We start from the raw sequence: 15,777 nt of genomic DNA on the forward strand, positions 1-15,777 counted from the left end.
GGCGTGGCATAGCTAGCTCCGATATCGATAGTTAGTTCTCCCGTAATTACCGGACAACCACGCCGCCGGCTGCCGTGTCAAGGAACCCTACACTACAGATTTATGGTTTACCTCAAGTCTTTGGTAAGTCACATGAGGATAAAGTAATACATTATATGATCAGTACCTGTACGCCGATGGGATGAACTATTGGCAATGGCATCAATGTTTATTCTTTGCCACCACTTCATGTCTCATGAGTAATTTGTTATTGAACGCCCGTTGTTGAATACACTGGTCTGGAGCATAGAGGATCTTGCTATTATCGGCGCACGCAATTCTTACGCACGTATACCCAATTGTATTATCACATTTCTGTGATACAGTCGCTCGAATTACGCGGGAGCTAAATCCTCGGATGTTTCATACGAGTTGTGCGAGGTTAGGTCCAAGTCCAAAGCTGTACTCCGAGATGCCAGGAAGCTAGCGCTAGCTAGTTCACCTTGACAAAAAATTTGTTGTAAAAATTTGTGAAGGTTTGAGGAAAATCCATTCAAGATTAATAAGTTAAGATTAAAGTAGATTTCTAGACTAGATCCTAGTGACTAGTCTAGTCTAGAATTCTAACTTCTAAGGCTTAGCCTTAGGCTTAGCTTTAGTTTTGATTTGGCCATTTGTCATTTAACACAAAAAGTCGAGTGGGCGGAGTCCCGGTGGGGTCACTCATTATGACTTTTGAACAGCATGACCGTTACCAAAATCGCGGGAAAAGGGGTCAGTTTCACGGAAGGTCCGCGGACAGAACACTCCTCGAAGTAGTGAAAATAGTGGTGCTCACCGTCCTCGTTCTGATGGAAAAAGGGGAGAACTATCACGGGAAGTAAAATCTGTCGCCGAGTCACCAGCCGCAGAGGGCGTGCTCATCATGTTCTGTATCTTTATGTGGACAACTCTACATTTATTTTTACAAAGAATTCTACTTTTCTTATTTTTCAAGAAAAATAAAGTTCTTTTTTTTTATTGTATCAGTAGGACATGGCTCTTGGTCATCTTCAAGGACTGAGCACTCTGACGCCTGTGTTGCAATTTCCTCTGAGGAAAGGGTATAAATGCCCTGTCCTTGAAATATGGTAAATAGGGGTAAGTTTGCGAAATGAGAGAAATGTTCTTATAATTAGGGGTGTTTCAAGTTACCATTTTATCGCAATTTTGTCCTTCTTTTGCGTGAAAATAGGGGGGTAAATTTCACAAAATGTCCTTGAAATTGACTGCAATAGGGGGTTACTTGCATTTGCGGTAACGGTCATACGCGTCCCCCTCTGCAGGTGAGTGACCCCACCGGGGGCGGAGTAGCCAAATCAAAAAGCTTAAAATTTGAATATAACTTAGACTTAATCTTGTTTAGATCTATTTTTGTGTTTGATCTAGAATCTAAACCTAGATATTGGATAAGATTCTAGTAAAAGTTTTGACAGCTGGCAGCCGTCTGTTTTGATGAGTTATTTAACATTTTTTTTATTTCTCATACAAAGACGGCTCGCGATCTTGCAGCCAGCATTAGGGGGTTAAGAATGCAACTTCGTTCATCGATTCTTCATTTCATAAAAATGTAGCAAAATAACCGGACCAAACTAAAGATTATTATTCCTTGTTATATTGGCCTGAAATGTACCAAAACAGGGAAAAATAAACTCAAAAGGAAGAAAACAGTGACTTACTTCGGCTGTCCCGCAACTCCCACTCCCTGGTTTATCCGAAACATATGGCCATTGAGTCCCTAAAGTACAGTGGCTCGTTGCAGAAAGAGTTGCGTTAAAACGCAAGTCAAAAAATCAATCGCAAGTCAAAAATGCGCGCTGTTGATTGGTTGAAAACCAAGTTGCGCTTGAATTTTGGAGTTGCGATTGATTGCAACTCTTTCTGCAACGGGCCCCTGATCGAGTTAGAACTTCGGTCTCTGTAATTGGTGAGTGGCCCCAACGGAGATCAGCAGATTAACAAAAAAAAACATTTTTGGTCTAGATTTTTGTCTAGTAAAAGTTACATTTCCCAAATCTAATTATGGTGCACCTATATAAAAATAGTTATAACCTTGAAAATATTACCCTATCCATTAAAAACAGTATGTTTTTCTGAAAGGAAATTTCATAAGGATTCCAAAAATCCTATAAAAAAGTGAGGTATGGTATGTTAAACTGCAACTGCTGACATATGAGTGAAAATGTTAAACATTTCAGGATCCTGAATAAACTTTATTTCAGACATCCATATTTTTTCTCTTTGGCCAGACCAATAATTACCAGATTTTTACAGCTCATGAAATTTCCTTTCAAATGATATGTAACTTAAGGGGAGTCATTAATTTCATTCACATTTTGATGTATGCAAATTTGTTATTTTCAACAAAATCAGCACTTTTAAGTTTCAACCTAAAATTTGTAATAAATCATAATGAATTAATAATTGTATGATTTGTGTCTAGAGGTGTATCATTATACCTGTTATATTATTATCAAGCTGTAAATTAATACCAAAATCAAGGGTCTAACCCCTAGAAAGCCAAAGTTACTTAGCAATACAATAGACAATACAATACAAGACAATACAACAATCCCATAGAGTCACATGTAATGTGTACCGCTTCCCCCTTCCCTAAACTACCCTGTTTATTCATTTTAGTGATTAAAGTTATACAAATTGATCTGCATATACTTATAACATCAACCCTAATACAGATTATACTTGGCTCTCAAATGACACCAATTTCATAAGAACAAATTTCCATTCAGACAAAAAATCACATCATAATTTTCCCTATGCGAGAATTTCAGGTGTAATTTATGTAAGGAATATAAGAGTTTGCTTGATTAAATTATAGTTAGTTACAATTAATTGACTGAACTAATTTGTGAATAATGTTGGATTTTTATACTACTCACCATAAATGTTGTGAAGTGAACTTGTAGTATTTTATGGGCTTTCATGTCATGTAGTCTAGATTTTTCAATGATGGCACCAATTTGGTAGCCATTGATGATCTTGGTCGTCTGTATCATATCCCCTATTCACATTCTGTACTGAATGGACAGTAACTTCATAGAACGAAGCCTTCTACGTACTGTAGTCTACATTTTTCAATGATGGCACCAATTTGGTAATGCATCCCTGAACTTTTTCAATGGCTTTTAGGTCACAGACATACCTTCGGTACCAAAGAGCATTTCCATACTCAAAGTGTGGTTCTCACCAATGCTTTGTACAATTCAACAACATCTTAAGGGCAATTCCATACTAGAAAAATCAGCAATTTTCAAATTTTTCGACCTGCTGTCCAAACAAACGAGGAACTCCAAGGTACTAATGGGTAGTTAAAATGACAACCAACAAAAATATATTGTTCGTGGGTGAATTAGAAATGAAAATGTTGCATGTTGTACAGGACATTTCTGAGTCTTGAGCCAGAATTCTGTTGAGGATGAGAGGCTGTTTTTAGTACATACTGAATTATTATTTTCAAGTGATTATTTAATTATGAAAAAAACATTTATGGCAACCCACAGAGTAGAAAATTGATTCAAAATGGAAGAACTGATGGACAACTCACTGTAATTTGATAACCATGAGTTTAAGTACCTCACCATGTACATATCAGTGCTGCTATTTTGCCAATTTTAGGAATGCAATTAAAGTGAAATCTCCAAACTTCATATTTTTTGTGTGTTTTTTTTAACTGATTTTGATTGAATCATCTTGCATTGCTTGTCTCTAATCCCTCCTTTTTATTGAAAATTGATTTTCCCACAATTTTTGTTTCCTTTAAAGGACAAGTCCACCCCAACAAAAAGTTGATTTGAATAAAAAGAGAAAAATCCAAAATGCATTACACTGACATTTCATCAAAATTCAGATGTAAAATAAGAAAGTTATGACATTTTAAAGTTTTGCTTAATTTCACAAAACAGTTATATGCACATCCTGGTCAGTATGCAAATGAGGGGATTGATGAAGTCATCCATGACTGTGATATGAAATAGGAAGTATTCTTATTTTCTCCTCATTGTCCTGTGAATTAAAGATTTATTCCTTCCTGAAGATGTGGAATTACCATTGATTAACATTTATGGTTCAGTTAAGTTGGTCCTCATTGTAAAGCTCATAAAATTGAAATATTTCATAATTCAAACAATAAAAAAACTAACATTGAAATAGTGAGGGATATCACCGACTCTCATCTGCATGCCACTAAGTTGTGCATTTAACTGTTTTGGGAAAAATAAGCGTAGAAAATTTAGAATGTCATAACTTTCATATTTTCCATCTTATTTTGATTATTTTTGTGTTATGTTGGATATTTCTCTCTTTATTTATTAAATATATTAATTTTTCTAGGGTGGACCTGGCTTTAAAGCAATTGATATACATGTACATGTAGATATTTATGGCTTTACTCATGCAAGTCACTCTTCATGGATTAAAGTTATCTTGCACACATGTAAATCTGTGTTTTCAGACCGTCTCAATCACCAGAGTACCTGTTAAATTATGAGATCTTGTTCAGGCATAAAATACCCATTAATTTTGCATTCGTATGTACCCCAAGCAGACCCTTTCGGGGTAAGTTTTTGAAGTTACGAGCATGTTCAGTATGGTCTGATAAGCAGGCAAGGCACGAGGTTTGAAATTGCTTGCTCAGCACTCAGCAGCCACCTACGGAATCATGTACTTCATGTACTACACGCTGGGTTAAAAGTTCCTGTGATGTGCTTTCACACCGCCAAAATACCTGCAACCTTGGAGAAAAATCCCCATGAAAGTTCTCATAATTTTTACAAGTATTTGATATTTAGTGGGTATTTACTTTTAAGGATATTACACATTATTTGCTCTCATACAGCCAGAATTACCTGGTATTTTCTGATCGGGGTAGATCAGAGCAAATTTCCTGATCAGAAAATACCTGGAACTGACAAACTTCGAGGCAGTCTTAAAACACCCCCTGAAATAGGTCATGAAGTATTTTTTATATTTTGTTCTGGAAAAAGATTGGCAAAGGGCAGGAACCATCACCATAGAATACTTTTCTAATAAACAGTCATGGATCAAGGATTTTCTGTGTCACAGGTTGTAATTTTTTTTTCACAAACTTTTAATTTGAAAAATGAAAATACTGTACTATCATCTCCATTTTCTTCTTTGTGAGTACCGGCCAATGTCCAATTGCGGGAACAAATTAGGAAGAGGCCCAAGAGGTGTGCATGTCAATGATAAGTACCATAGCCTCTGCAGCGTGAGAGATTGAAAATGTTGATTTATTTTGCTCTTATACATAATTTTTTTTTATGCCATTGAGAGAGGTGGACCACCTGTATTCAGGTATGCACGCCAGACTAGCCTTAAAATCACACCCCTCCAACCATGCCCTTAGCATATTCTGTCATTATGCTCACCAAACAAAATTTGATAGGGGTGTGTAGTGTACAAAAATACATTCAGTTGGGCAGTTGGTTTGCCGGTTGCAAATTTTGCAGATGAAACTACTTCCTCAGTTTCCACCAAATTGCCCAAGGGGGGCACTTCCATTGACGAGTGGATACCATGCACGACCATGGGGTCTCAAACAGCACCCTAAACATGTATTTTCTATAATTCTGAAAGTGCGCCTCTTAACAGGTATTAGCATGTTAAACCCTACCCTTAACAAGTATCGGAAACAAAACGATACCCTTGGCAAGTACTGGTATTCCCTGAATTCCCTAAACAAGTACAGCGATATTTTAATTGTTATATGTCACGGACGTAGGTCGTCGGTTTTACCTCAACCTACATTTTTGGGTTTAGTACGGCCTCACCTCTCACACCTTGTGCAAGTCGGAACACATAGTGTTCAGTGTTAACTGTTGGGGTAAAAAGTACATCCTTTATAAAACATTTTAGTCTTTTTTATACCTACCCTCACAAATTTTACCCTAAACACTTAGCTTTCCTAGCGAAATATATACCCTTTTTTATAATTTTTGTGTTTTTGACACCCTTATTATGTTACATATGCAACGTGCCCTATCTTGAAAAAGACATCCTTTTTATGTGTGTTTTTGGTCGTGCATGTTATCCACTCGTCAAAGTAAATGCCCCCCCCCCCCCCCGAGCCAAATAGGCACACTCATTGGCTTTGAGTGAAGAGTGCATAGTATTGTATGTTATTTTACTGGATCACATACGATTGGAATGATATAAAATAATGAATGAAATCAGAGGGTTGTGTGTTCGAATCTCACCATGGTCTACCGTCCTTTGGCAAGGCATCAATCCATACTTATCCACTCCCACCCAGGTAATAAATGGGTACCTAGTAGGATGCGAAAGATGTAGTATGCCTAACAATTGAATCTTGGAACTCTTGTTGGAATGCTCCCCAGGGAATGGAGAAAGTGCATACAGTATGCGGGCATGCCAGGATCTGATGACCAGGGTATATATCTGTTAAGCACTTATACCCTTTTTAGACAGGCTAAAATTTCCTTAACCCCGTACTATTGGTGGGGCTAAATGGCAATTTAGCCCCACCTATAGTACGGGGTTAAGCTTAGCCCACTTTCGTTTTACACAGCGTTTTTGCAAAGTGGGCTAACCCCACCTATAGTACGGGATTATTTGGCCCTGCAAAAAAAGCAGGGTTATCCCACCAATTGCGGTGCTAAGAGCAATAGTACGGGGTTAAGATCGCATGTGTAAAACGAAAGTGGGCTAAGCTTAACCCCGTACGATAGGTGGGGCTAAATGGCAATTTGGCCCCACCTATAGTACGGGGTTAAGGAAATTGTAGCGTGTGTAAAAAGTGTACGAGTGAAGTACTTGTACTACGAATGATCGACAAAAACCACATAGTCCGGGGTTAGCGAGTTTCGTGTGTGAAAAGCAAGCATTCCTTATCCGGGGTTAGCAATAACAATTTGGCATGTGTGAAAAGGAAAAAAAAAATAGTACGGGGTTAAGGATAGTACGGGGTTAGCGATAGTCCGGGGTTAAGAAAATCCTGTGTAAAAAGGGCATTAGAGATGTCGTTCTGATGTACATGTATTTAGTGCTATATAAAAGCAGACTATTATTATTATTTTTATTATTGTTGTTGTTCTTGTTATTGTTATTATTTTTATTATTATAAAAGAATAAAATGCATTTTTAAAAGAAATCTTCACACTGCCTCAGCTTTAATTTTCCCATTGCTTGTGAGGCGTGGCACACACATTGATCTTTGAGGGAAGACATACAAAATACTTTTGTAATATGTGGGGTAAGTACTGCATTGCCGTGATGATGACATTATAGTTCGTGGTAAATGAGGAAAAAACTCATTTTCATTTGTGTTTCTTTCATCACGTAGGTATTGAAAGGGTGGGATAGTTTTGCCCCTTCCATCTAATCTTGTGGCAGGGTACATGTACATGTACAGAGTAAAGTCAGTAACCCGGGGGGGGGGGGGGGCACTCATCAAAAAAAGTGGTGGGGGTGTGCTGTGGGAGAGACAAAAACGGGGGCCTTGGAGCGGGCTTATTGTAAAACGGGGGTACTTGGAACGGATCGCCAGCATGTGAGTATGCATCCCTATGGAACGGACATCCGTGCATGATGCAGCTAGTGCGGCCTCCGCCGGGTGCTGCGCTTGCTCAGAGACGATGGTCAGACAGCGCTCTGCGGCCGCTTTTCACCAAAATTGCAGCAGATCAATGCGACCGGAACGGCGTAACGAAAAAATGCGAAGCCTTGGAGCGTATTTCTTTCTTTTTTTCTAGATAAGAACAAAATGCTTTGCCTTGGAGCGGCTTTTATTGTTTTTTTTTCTGAATACTGCTATGCCTTGGAACGGAATTTTGGGTGTAAAAATGGGGGTCCCCTCCACGGCACATACCCACTATGCATTATATACTGAGTGCCCCCCCCCCCCCCCCCCCGGGTAGTAACCCAATAATTTTTGTATATTAGGTAAATTAATTTAGGACTATTTCTTTTAGATTCTTGGATTGTTGAGGTTTGATATTAGCCTGGTTTAATAAATTTTCAAGATCCTGTATAGGTGCTTAATCTGCTTATGGATGAGTATTGGTAATTTGATAATATACTAGATGTATGATAAAAATGTAAATGGAACAAAATTTCAAAAATTATAAATTTGGCTGAAATTTTGCCCTGATCTTGTTCTCCATGGAGAATTTTTTTTGTGTTGGCTCAGTTGATTTACATGTAAGAGCATTCGCCTCATAAACGGGAATGAAGACAGGAGTTCAATACCAGCTAGGCGGCATCAAACCAAAATAATTCTTTCTTCCGTGCCATATACCGGTAACCAAATAATGGAGATAAAATGAATAAATAATGCTGCTGCTTGGGTTGAGTATGTAGACCAATCTCGAGGCCTTGACAAATGTGTTGATGGTGCTAGTCTTGATAACATGCTTGTAGGGTTGATTTTGTAATCAAATTGGCTTGCTTATTCAATTTAGATTTACTTCAGACAGGTCAGTTAGAACTCCTTAATTAAATTATTTCCTCTTGACCCAGACAGGCGCAGCTTTCGTGAACAGAAGTCATTATAACATAGAAGAAAGATAAATTAGTCTGGTTTGATTGAAAGCAATCTGTACTCAATGGCTTTGCTTATGAAAGCACTCAATGTGTGTTACATCATCCTTGTGTGTGGGAGGAACCTCGTGTAGTATTTAGAGGCACTGAACCATATAGTTAGCATGTATTATTCTGAATAGGATGTTCCTTGCAAGCTACTGCATTTGTAGAGGCCTACTCACTGCAAAATAAAACGTGGACATCCTCGTGTTTCATTGTGTGCCTTCTATTGAAATCTGAATGTGTGTATATTTGTAAGCATGCGAAAAAGGTGATTCCATTTTCAATAAAAGAGGCATGTACCAGCATTTCATTTAGAAAGCTGCATTATTTATTGGATAGAGGATATATATAGAGTATCATGGGTTGCTGAAGTCTGATAGAATGCACACAGCTTGAATTCAGCAGGTAAGTGAAAATCAAGAATATGGTGATTATGTTATATTGGTTGGCTTGGAATGGAATACCAGAAATATTCCAAGAGTTTGGGAAAATAATCAACAAATTGGAGATGAGCGGAATATTGGCCCTAACGAGTGGAATATTTCTGGTATTTCATTCCAAGCCAACCAATATAATATAATTACCATATTCTTGATTTTTAAGAAAGTTATGACATAAATTTTCGCTTAATTTAACAAAACAGTTAAATGCACATCCTGGTTGGTATGCAAATGAGGAGACTGATGACATCTACAGTACTCACTATTTCTTTTGTATTTTATTATATGAAATATGAATATTCCAATTTTCTCATTGTCAAGTGAAAAAACAATTATTCCTCCCTGAACATATGGAATGAGCATTGTATGGTTCAGTCAGGTTGGTCCGTATTGTCAAATTTGTAAAAAATTAAATATTGTATAATTCAAACAATAAAAAAACAAAAGAAATAGTAAGGGGCATCATCGCCTGTCTCATTTGCATGTCACTGAGTCGTGCATATCACTTTTGTTTTTAAATAAGCGAAACTTTAAAATGTCATAACTTTCTTATTTTACATCCAATTTTGATGAAATTTTCAGCGTTATTCGTTGATTTTTCTCTATTTATTCAAATCAACATTTTCTTGTGGTGGACTTGACCTTTAAATATATGAACAGTCATATATTGAGACCAATACACCAGAAATAGGGGGGGATGTGGATTGACTTTACATTGATTGATTAAGATAGAGAGAGAGATAGAGGGAGAAATAGAAAGAGAGAGGGGAGGGGGGGGGGGGGTAGGCTTGAAACTAAATTCCCCTCTTCATGCTCAAGCATATCTGTAGGCCTATATTGTTCCAAACTTCCACTTTGTGTAATTTATTTTTTTGCAATGAAAATATTTTTTCAAGGATTTTACACATCTTTAGGGAAAATTCAAATGACCATGTAGGCCTATGTAATAACCCGGGGGGGGGGGGGGGGGGGGCACTCGACCAAAAAATGGTGGCGGTGTGCCGCGGGCGAGACAAAAAACGGGGGCTTGGAGCGGGCTTATTGGAAAAAGGGGGGTCCTTGGAACAGGCTTCGGAACTACAAATAATTGTGAAAACGGGACCTTGGAACGGATCGCCAGTGTGTGAGTGCGTATGCATCCCTATGGAACTGTCATGTGTGCATGATGCAGCTATCGCGGCCTCCGCCGGGTGCGCTCGCGGAGAGCTGAGGCGATGATAGGACAGCACTCTGCGGCTGCTTTTCACCAAAATTGCAGCTCATTGTAGCAGATCAATGCGATCGGAACGGCGTAACGAAAAATATGCGAAGCTTTGGAGCGGATTTCTTTCTTCTTTTTTCTCGATAAGACGAAAATGCTATGCCTTGGAGCGGCTTTCTTTGTCCTTCTCAATAAGACAAAAATGCTATGCCTTGGAAAAGAAATTTGAGTGTAAAAATGGGGGTCCCCTCTGCGGCACATACCCACTATGCATTATATACTGAGTGCCCCCCCCCCCCGGGTAATAAGAGTAACCGTACACTGTATTAATATCCTATGTTTGATTCATCATACTTAGTATTGACATTAAAAACCCATGACTTCTGAACAATTTCTTATTGGAATATGCTCTCCTTGTCTGCTTTTGTTTCGGCATGGACTGTTGATATAGCATACTTACTGCAGACTTATCATACAAATACTAATCTTTGTAAGATATGATGTGAGTCATGTAGATTGATACCCAAGTACTTCATAAACACATGGCCATCTTACATTCAATCACTGGGCAGCAACTTGCAAGGGGCAGTGACTGTTCCAAAAAATGTTACATTTACATATGCAATGAAAAAAAAATCAATATGCAAGTCTTATAGGTTAATGCGGGCTAAAAAGATCTACATGTATATAATAGATTAAAATTTACAAAGCAAAACGCTGAAAATTTTATCAAAATCTAATAGCAAATAACAATATTATTGAATTTTTAAGTTGAGCAATATTTTGTGAAAACAATTAAATGCACATTGTCATGAATATTCATAAGGTGGGCTGATGATGTCACATTCCCACTTTCCTTTTTTTGCATGAAATCATAATTATTTAATTTTTCATACAAGTATGTATGCTGTGTCTCCCTTATGATAGAATAAGTTGCAGTAATGAATACCTAATGCATTCAATCAGCAGTCAATTAAAAAAAATAGTTCTTAGGGGGAAGTACATCACTTGAGACAGTGAAATGGTCATAATTCTTCCACCAGTCAAAATAGTTCCAAAATTGGTGATATTTCTTCCACATTTGGGAAAAGGGAGGTCAGTAGTTACCCTCCCTGGAATCAGTGGTGGATGGCCGATCATATTCATACATTTTGTTAAGCAGCTAGTTATCAAATTTAAAATGAGAATGGGGTTGGCACTAAATGAATATCTTTTGCCAGCCAGATGTAAATAGGCTTGTGCGACCATGAAAAGCAGTCTTCCAACTTTTGTATGTAGGCTATGATGCATTAGTTAGTGTTCACATTATAAGCCTATTTAATTGTAAAAAGTTGTCTTGACTGTTCTAAATATTCTTATGTGTAGATTGCAGATTTAGTTTTGTACAGTACCTACATGGATATCATTCTTCCCATCCTCTTTCTCTCTCTATCTCTCTTGCCATTAACAGTCCAATAAATGTATAAGAGTGTAATTGATTTACAGCCTGAACAACTGATAAAACATGATAACAGACAGCTAATGTGCAATTAAATCATAACTGTCAACACTGTCATGAACAATGTAAGGTGCTTTCAAATGGACTCAATCACCAGAATACCTGTAAATTTAGTAGAATTTGTTCAGCGCTGATAATTGATATTTATTTTCACATTTATACCCACCCAAACCAGAGACTTTTTGGGTAAGTTCTCAAAGTTATGAGCATGTACAGTGTAGTCTAGTAGCAGATGAGGTAGTCTGCTGTGCAAACCATTCACGGGAGTAAAGGCTCTGAATATGTGCAGCTAGCAAGTTTTGTATGTGCTAGTCTTTGTGTGGAGGCCCACTTGTTGATCAAAGTTTCAATCAGGGTCTGTGCCTGCAGACTACTGATGAGGCGTGCGAGTCAATATGGCTAGCTCAGCATCCCCATGGCCACGCCAACTGTGCCCAACATTCTTGCTGGATTGGGAAAATTCTTGTAATTTGCTTTCACACTGCGACAATAGCCACAACCTTGGAAAATTTCATGAGAAAGTTCTCATTATTTTGTCAAGTACCTACTATTTATGTTTCAGTACTTGTATGTTTATGGGATATTTCAAGTAATTTGCTTTCACACTGGAAAAAATGTCCTTTTTCAGATTGGGTAAAATCTGGATAAATTTTTCTATCAGAGTATAACTGGTATTCTGAAACTTAGGGTCTGTCTGAAAGCACTTATGTATGATTTTTTTTATTTGCCTGTCATGTGATAGGAGGAGTCCAAAAGTCATGAAGTTAATTCCTTGACCTGGAGTCACTTTATTATGTAAATGTAGGTTTTTTAAATGCACCTGTCATTTCCAGTTATGTGAGCTTGAGAAATACAACATTCACTTTGTTAGTTGTTGAGCTATCTCTTTTATTTATTAAAGGGTATGACTGCCAGTTTATTTTTATCTTCAGATCTCCTGCTGTGATGGAAGCCCATTGAGATTAACAAGAATTATAAGGAATAGTACCATGACTCTACCTGTATTTAAGAACTTTATGTGCTTTTTTATTTCCTGCAGGAATTTCTTGATAAGAGAAAGAGAGAGACACACACACAGCCACCAGCATCATTCGGTGTTCAATCTTACATGAATGAGGAGGATTCGTGGAAGTATGATCCAGAACTCGGTATTGAATGTGTAGGACTGATGGTACCAGCACACTTTGGATTGAGACATTATCAATGCCGAATGATTGAGTCTACAGAAGTGTTTGACGAGCTTCCGCAGGATAAAGTTTATTTGATGTGGTAATTGACCTCGGCCTTACACAACTCAGAATTGGACTGTTTACATAAGAGTGCAATCAGATCTGTGTTAACCAGTCTGACAAAGTTACATTCATTGATAATTTGATCTGAAGGAAAATCATTTGGGAACTGGCAGTTGCTATAGAGCTATTACATACATACAACCTCCAAAAAGTATTATTACATTTAGCGTAGATGTCAAAACCCAGGTAAAATTACAAAAGAAATTGTCAAGGAAAGATACTTTTGAAGAGCTGTGGATTGAAGTCAGAATGGGGTTTCAGGAGAGTCTTCGAAAGTTCCCAGTGATACTGCTTGTTATCCTGTTTGGGACTGGATCATGGGTGGCCATCAATGGTCTTTGGGTAGAACTGCCCCTCTTGGTATCATTGGGGATTCCAGAGGGGTACAATCTTGCCTCCTACCTAGTCATCATTATCCAGATTGCTAATATCGGACCCTTGATCTTCACCATCCTGAGTTACATCATGAAAGGCAGACGTCTTGAAGTTCCAGCCATCTACATCATCCTTCCAATTGGTATCGTAGCGTGCTTGCTTCTTGTTTTCTTCTGGGATGTGACCACTTATGTTGGAGGGGTCTTACGAAGCACACCTCTACTTTCTCTGTCATTCTTCATATCCATCGTAGACTGTACTTCATCTGTGGCCTTTACACCTTTCATGTCCAGACTGAAAAGCATATATCTCACTTGGTACTTTGTGGGAGAAGGATTCAGCGCCTTATTGCCAAGTCTGGTTGCATTGGGTCAGGGAGTTGGAAACGATGAGTGTGTTGCAAACTACACCTATGTGAATGCCACTACAGGCCAGAATTGCACTATGTGGATGGGACAAACCATTCCTGCACGCTTCCCTCCAGAGGACTTCTTCTGGTTCCTCTTCGCTATGATGACTGTATCTCTCATCTCTTTCTTCCTCCTTAACACGCTTCCACTCGCCAAGCGAGAATATGTTGTAGATGCTCATGGCCAATCAGAATCGTCCGGCTCTGCCAAATCCGTCTCTTCCTCGGACAGCATGTCTTTGAGTGCCAGTGGGAAGTATGCCAAACGTGAAGAAAATGATTTTGATGCTGTGGATGCTATGGATCTACCCAGTCCTACAAGCAAAGACCCAATGATTCCTAAACAGAGGAAATCTAAAGAAGCTTACGTTTACATTTTTCTGCTGCTTGGCTATGTGAATGCTCTCAGCAATGGCATCCTTCCATCCATACAGAGCTACTCCTGTGGAGCGTATAGCTTCAATGCTTATCTCCTGGCAGCAACCTTGGGTAATGTAGCCAATCCTGTAGCCTGTTTCATTGTGATGCTGTTCCCTCAGAAGAGTCTGATCCTGGTAGGAGTGACTGCATTCTGTGGGACACTTATCAGCTCCTACTGCCTGGCAACAGCAGCACTAAGTCCTACACCACCGTTGCAAGATGAAATGGCCGGAACCGTCTTTGTGGTAAGACATCAACTTCAATTTGTTTCCAGTAAAAAAAAAATGCATCAAGCAAACTGAAGGTTAGGAATATTTAAGAAAGAAGAAAAAATGTGGCCACGGATGTACGGACCTGTGAAGAAACCTCATGAATTATGATAACTTGAAAGAGTAAAAAAGAATAGTTTTATAGAAAATATGGCATGAGTTCTAATTTGAATGCACTCCAGAGATTTAATTCATTGTATATTTTAGTTCAATTTATAGCCTTTATTGGTAATCCTTTGTTTCCCATGATCACTTGTTTATATTACTTGGTTATGTATATTGTTTATGTTTACAATGGATGATCTGGGGCCCCATCTTACAAAGAGTTACAATTGATCCAATCACTCTATGGAAATCCATCAGTGTCATAATTTTTTCTACAGGAAATGTGCAAAATGTCCTTTGTAAACAAAGGAGAACACACTGAACTGTCAAGAAATCAATGAATTTATGGATATGCATTCATATCTAGAAAGAAATTTGGGCAAACATGCATTTTCTATGTTGACTTTGCTGGCTTTCCATAGTGTAAGACGGGCCCCTGGTTTCATCTTGTAAGAATCAAAGATTTAAAGTCATTTCTTTGTTTCTTTCTTTTCATCCACCCACCGTTCCCCTCCCATCTGCTGTTCTCTTTCCGTGGCTACAATAAACTCTTACTACAGGTGCTTGCTTGGATACTTGTCATGGGCCTCTTCACCTACACCAAGGCAACCATAGGCTGGATCCTTCGCAACGAACCCGACAATCGTAAGCTTCTCATTGGCTTCGGAGCCGTGACCCAGCTGGGTTCACTGGTCGGTGCCTGTATCATGTTTCCTCTCGTCAATGTCTATTACCTCTTCACTCCATACTATGCATCTCCATGCGATGGTTTTGAGGCTTGCCCGTCATAGCGTTTCTAGTAGTGTAGACTCTTGAACAGCAGTTGAGCAAACAGTAAATGCCACTTGAAGGGTCAACAGTCCATTAAATGTCCATGACAGATATCATTCTTCATGTTTATTCATTGCAAAATTTGTTTACAACCTGAACAAGCAGGTTAGATTAATACAAAAGTTCAAATTTTGTTCAGCACGCAGTAGCTTATAGTTGCGTAAAAAAGGAACAATGAAATTATTTAATTGATCGCCCAAAGAAACATTTATGTTTAATGCATGTTTCTGATTATAAACATCATAAGCTATACAGAGTGAAGTTTGATATACTACCTTTCAACCATTCATTACATGTATGAATTGCATGGCAAACTGTGGCAAGCCTTCAAGACAT

General features: G+C 38.3%; 1 protein-coding gene across 2 annotated transcripts; it reads left to right on the forward strand.

Moving 5' to 3' along the window:
• Positions 1 to 37: 37 nt before the first annotated feature.
• On the forward strand, positions 38 to 15,596 carry LOC121407512 (solute carrier family 52, riboflavin transporter, member 3-A-like). Of its 2 annotated transcripts, none has more exons than XM_041598639.1 (3): positions 38 to 123; positions 12,780 to 14,481; positions 15,171 to 15,596. In XM_041598639.1, the coding sequence occupies exons 2-3, from the start codon at positions 13,282 to 13,284 to the stop codon at positions 15,399 to 15,401; spliced, it is 1,431 nt and encodes a 476-aa protein (XP_041454573.1). In that variant the 5' UTR covers positions 38 to 123; positions 12,780 to 13,281; the 3' UTR covers positions 15,402 to 15,596. The 2 variants fall into 2 exon arrangements, with proteins under 2 accessions (XP_041454573.1, XP_041454572.1); XM_041598638.1 differs by lacking the exon at positions 38 to 123 and adding an exon at positions 8,731 to 9,006.
• The last annotated feature ends 181 nt before the right edge of the window (positions 15,597 to 15,777 follow it).

The sequence above is a fragment of the Lytechinus variegatus genome, chromosome 2 (genome assembly GCF_018143015.1).
Source record: "Lytechinus variegatus isolate NC3 chromosome 2, Lvar_3.0, whole genome shotgun sequence".
Lineage (NCBI taxonomy): Eukaryota > Metazoa > Echinodermata > Echinoidea > Temnopleuroida > Toxopneustidae > Lytechinus > Lytechinus variegatus.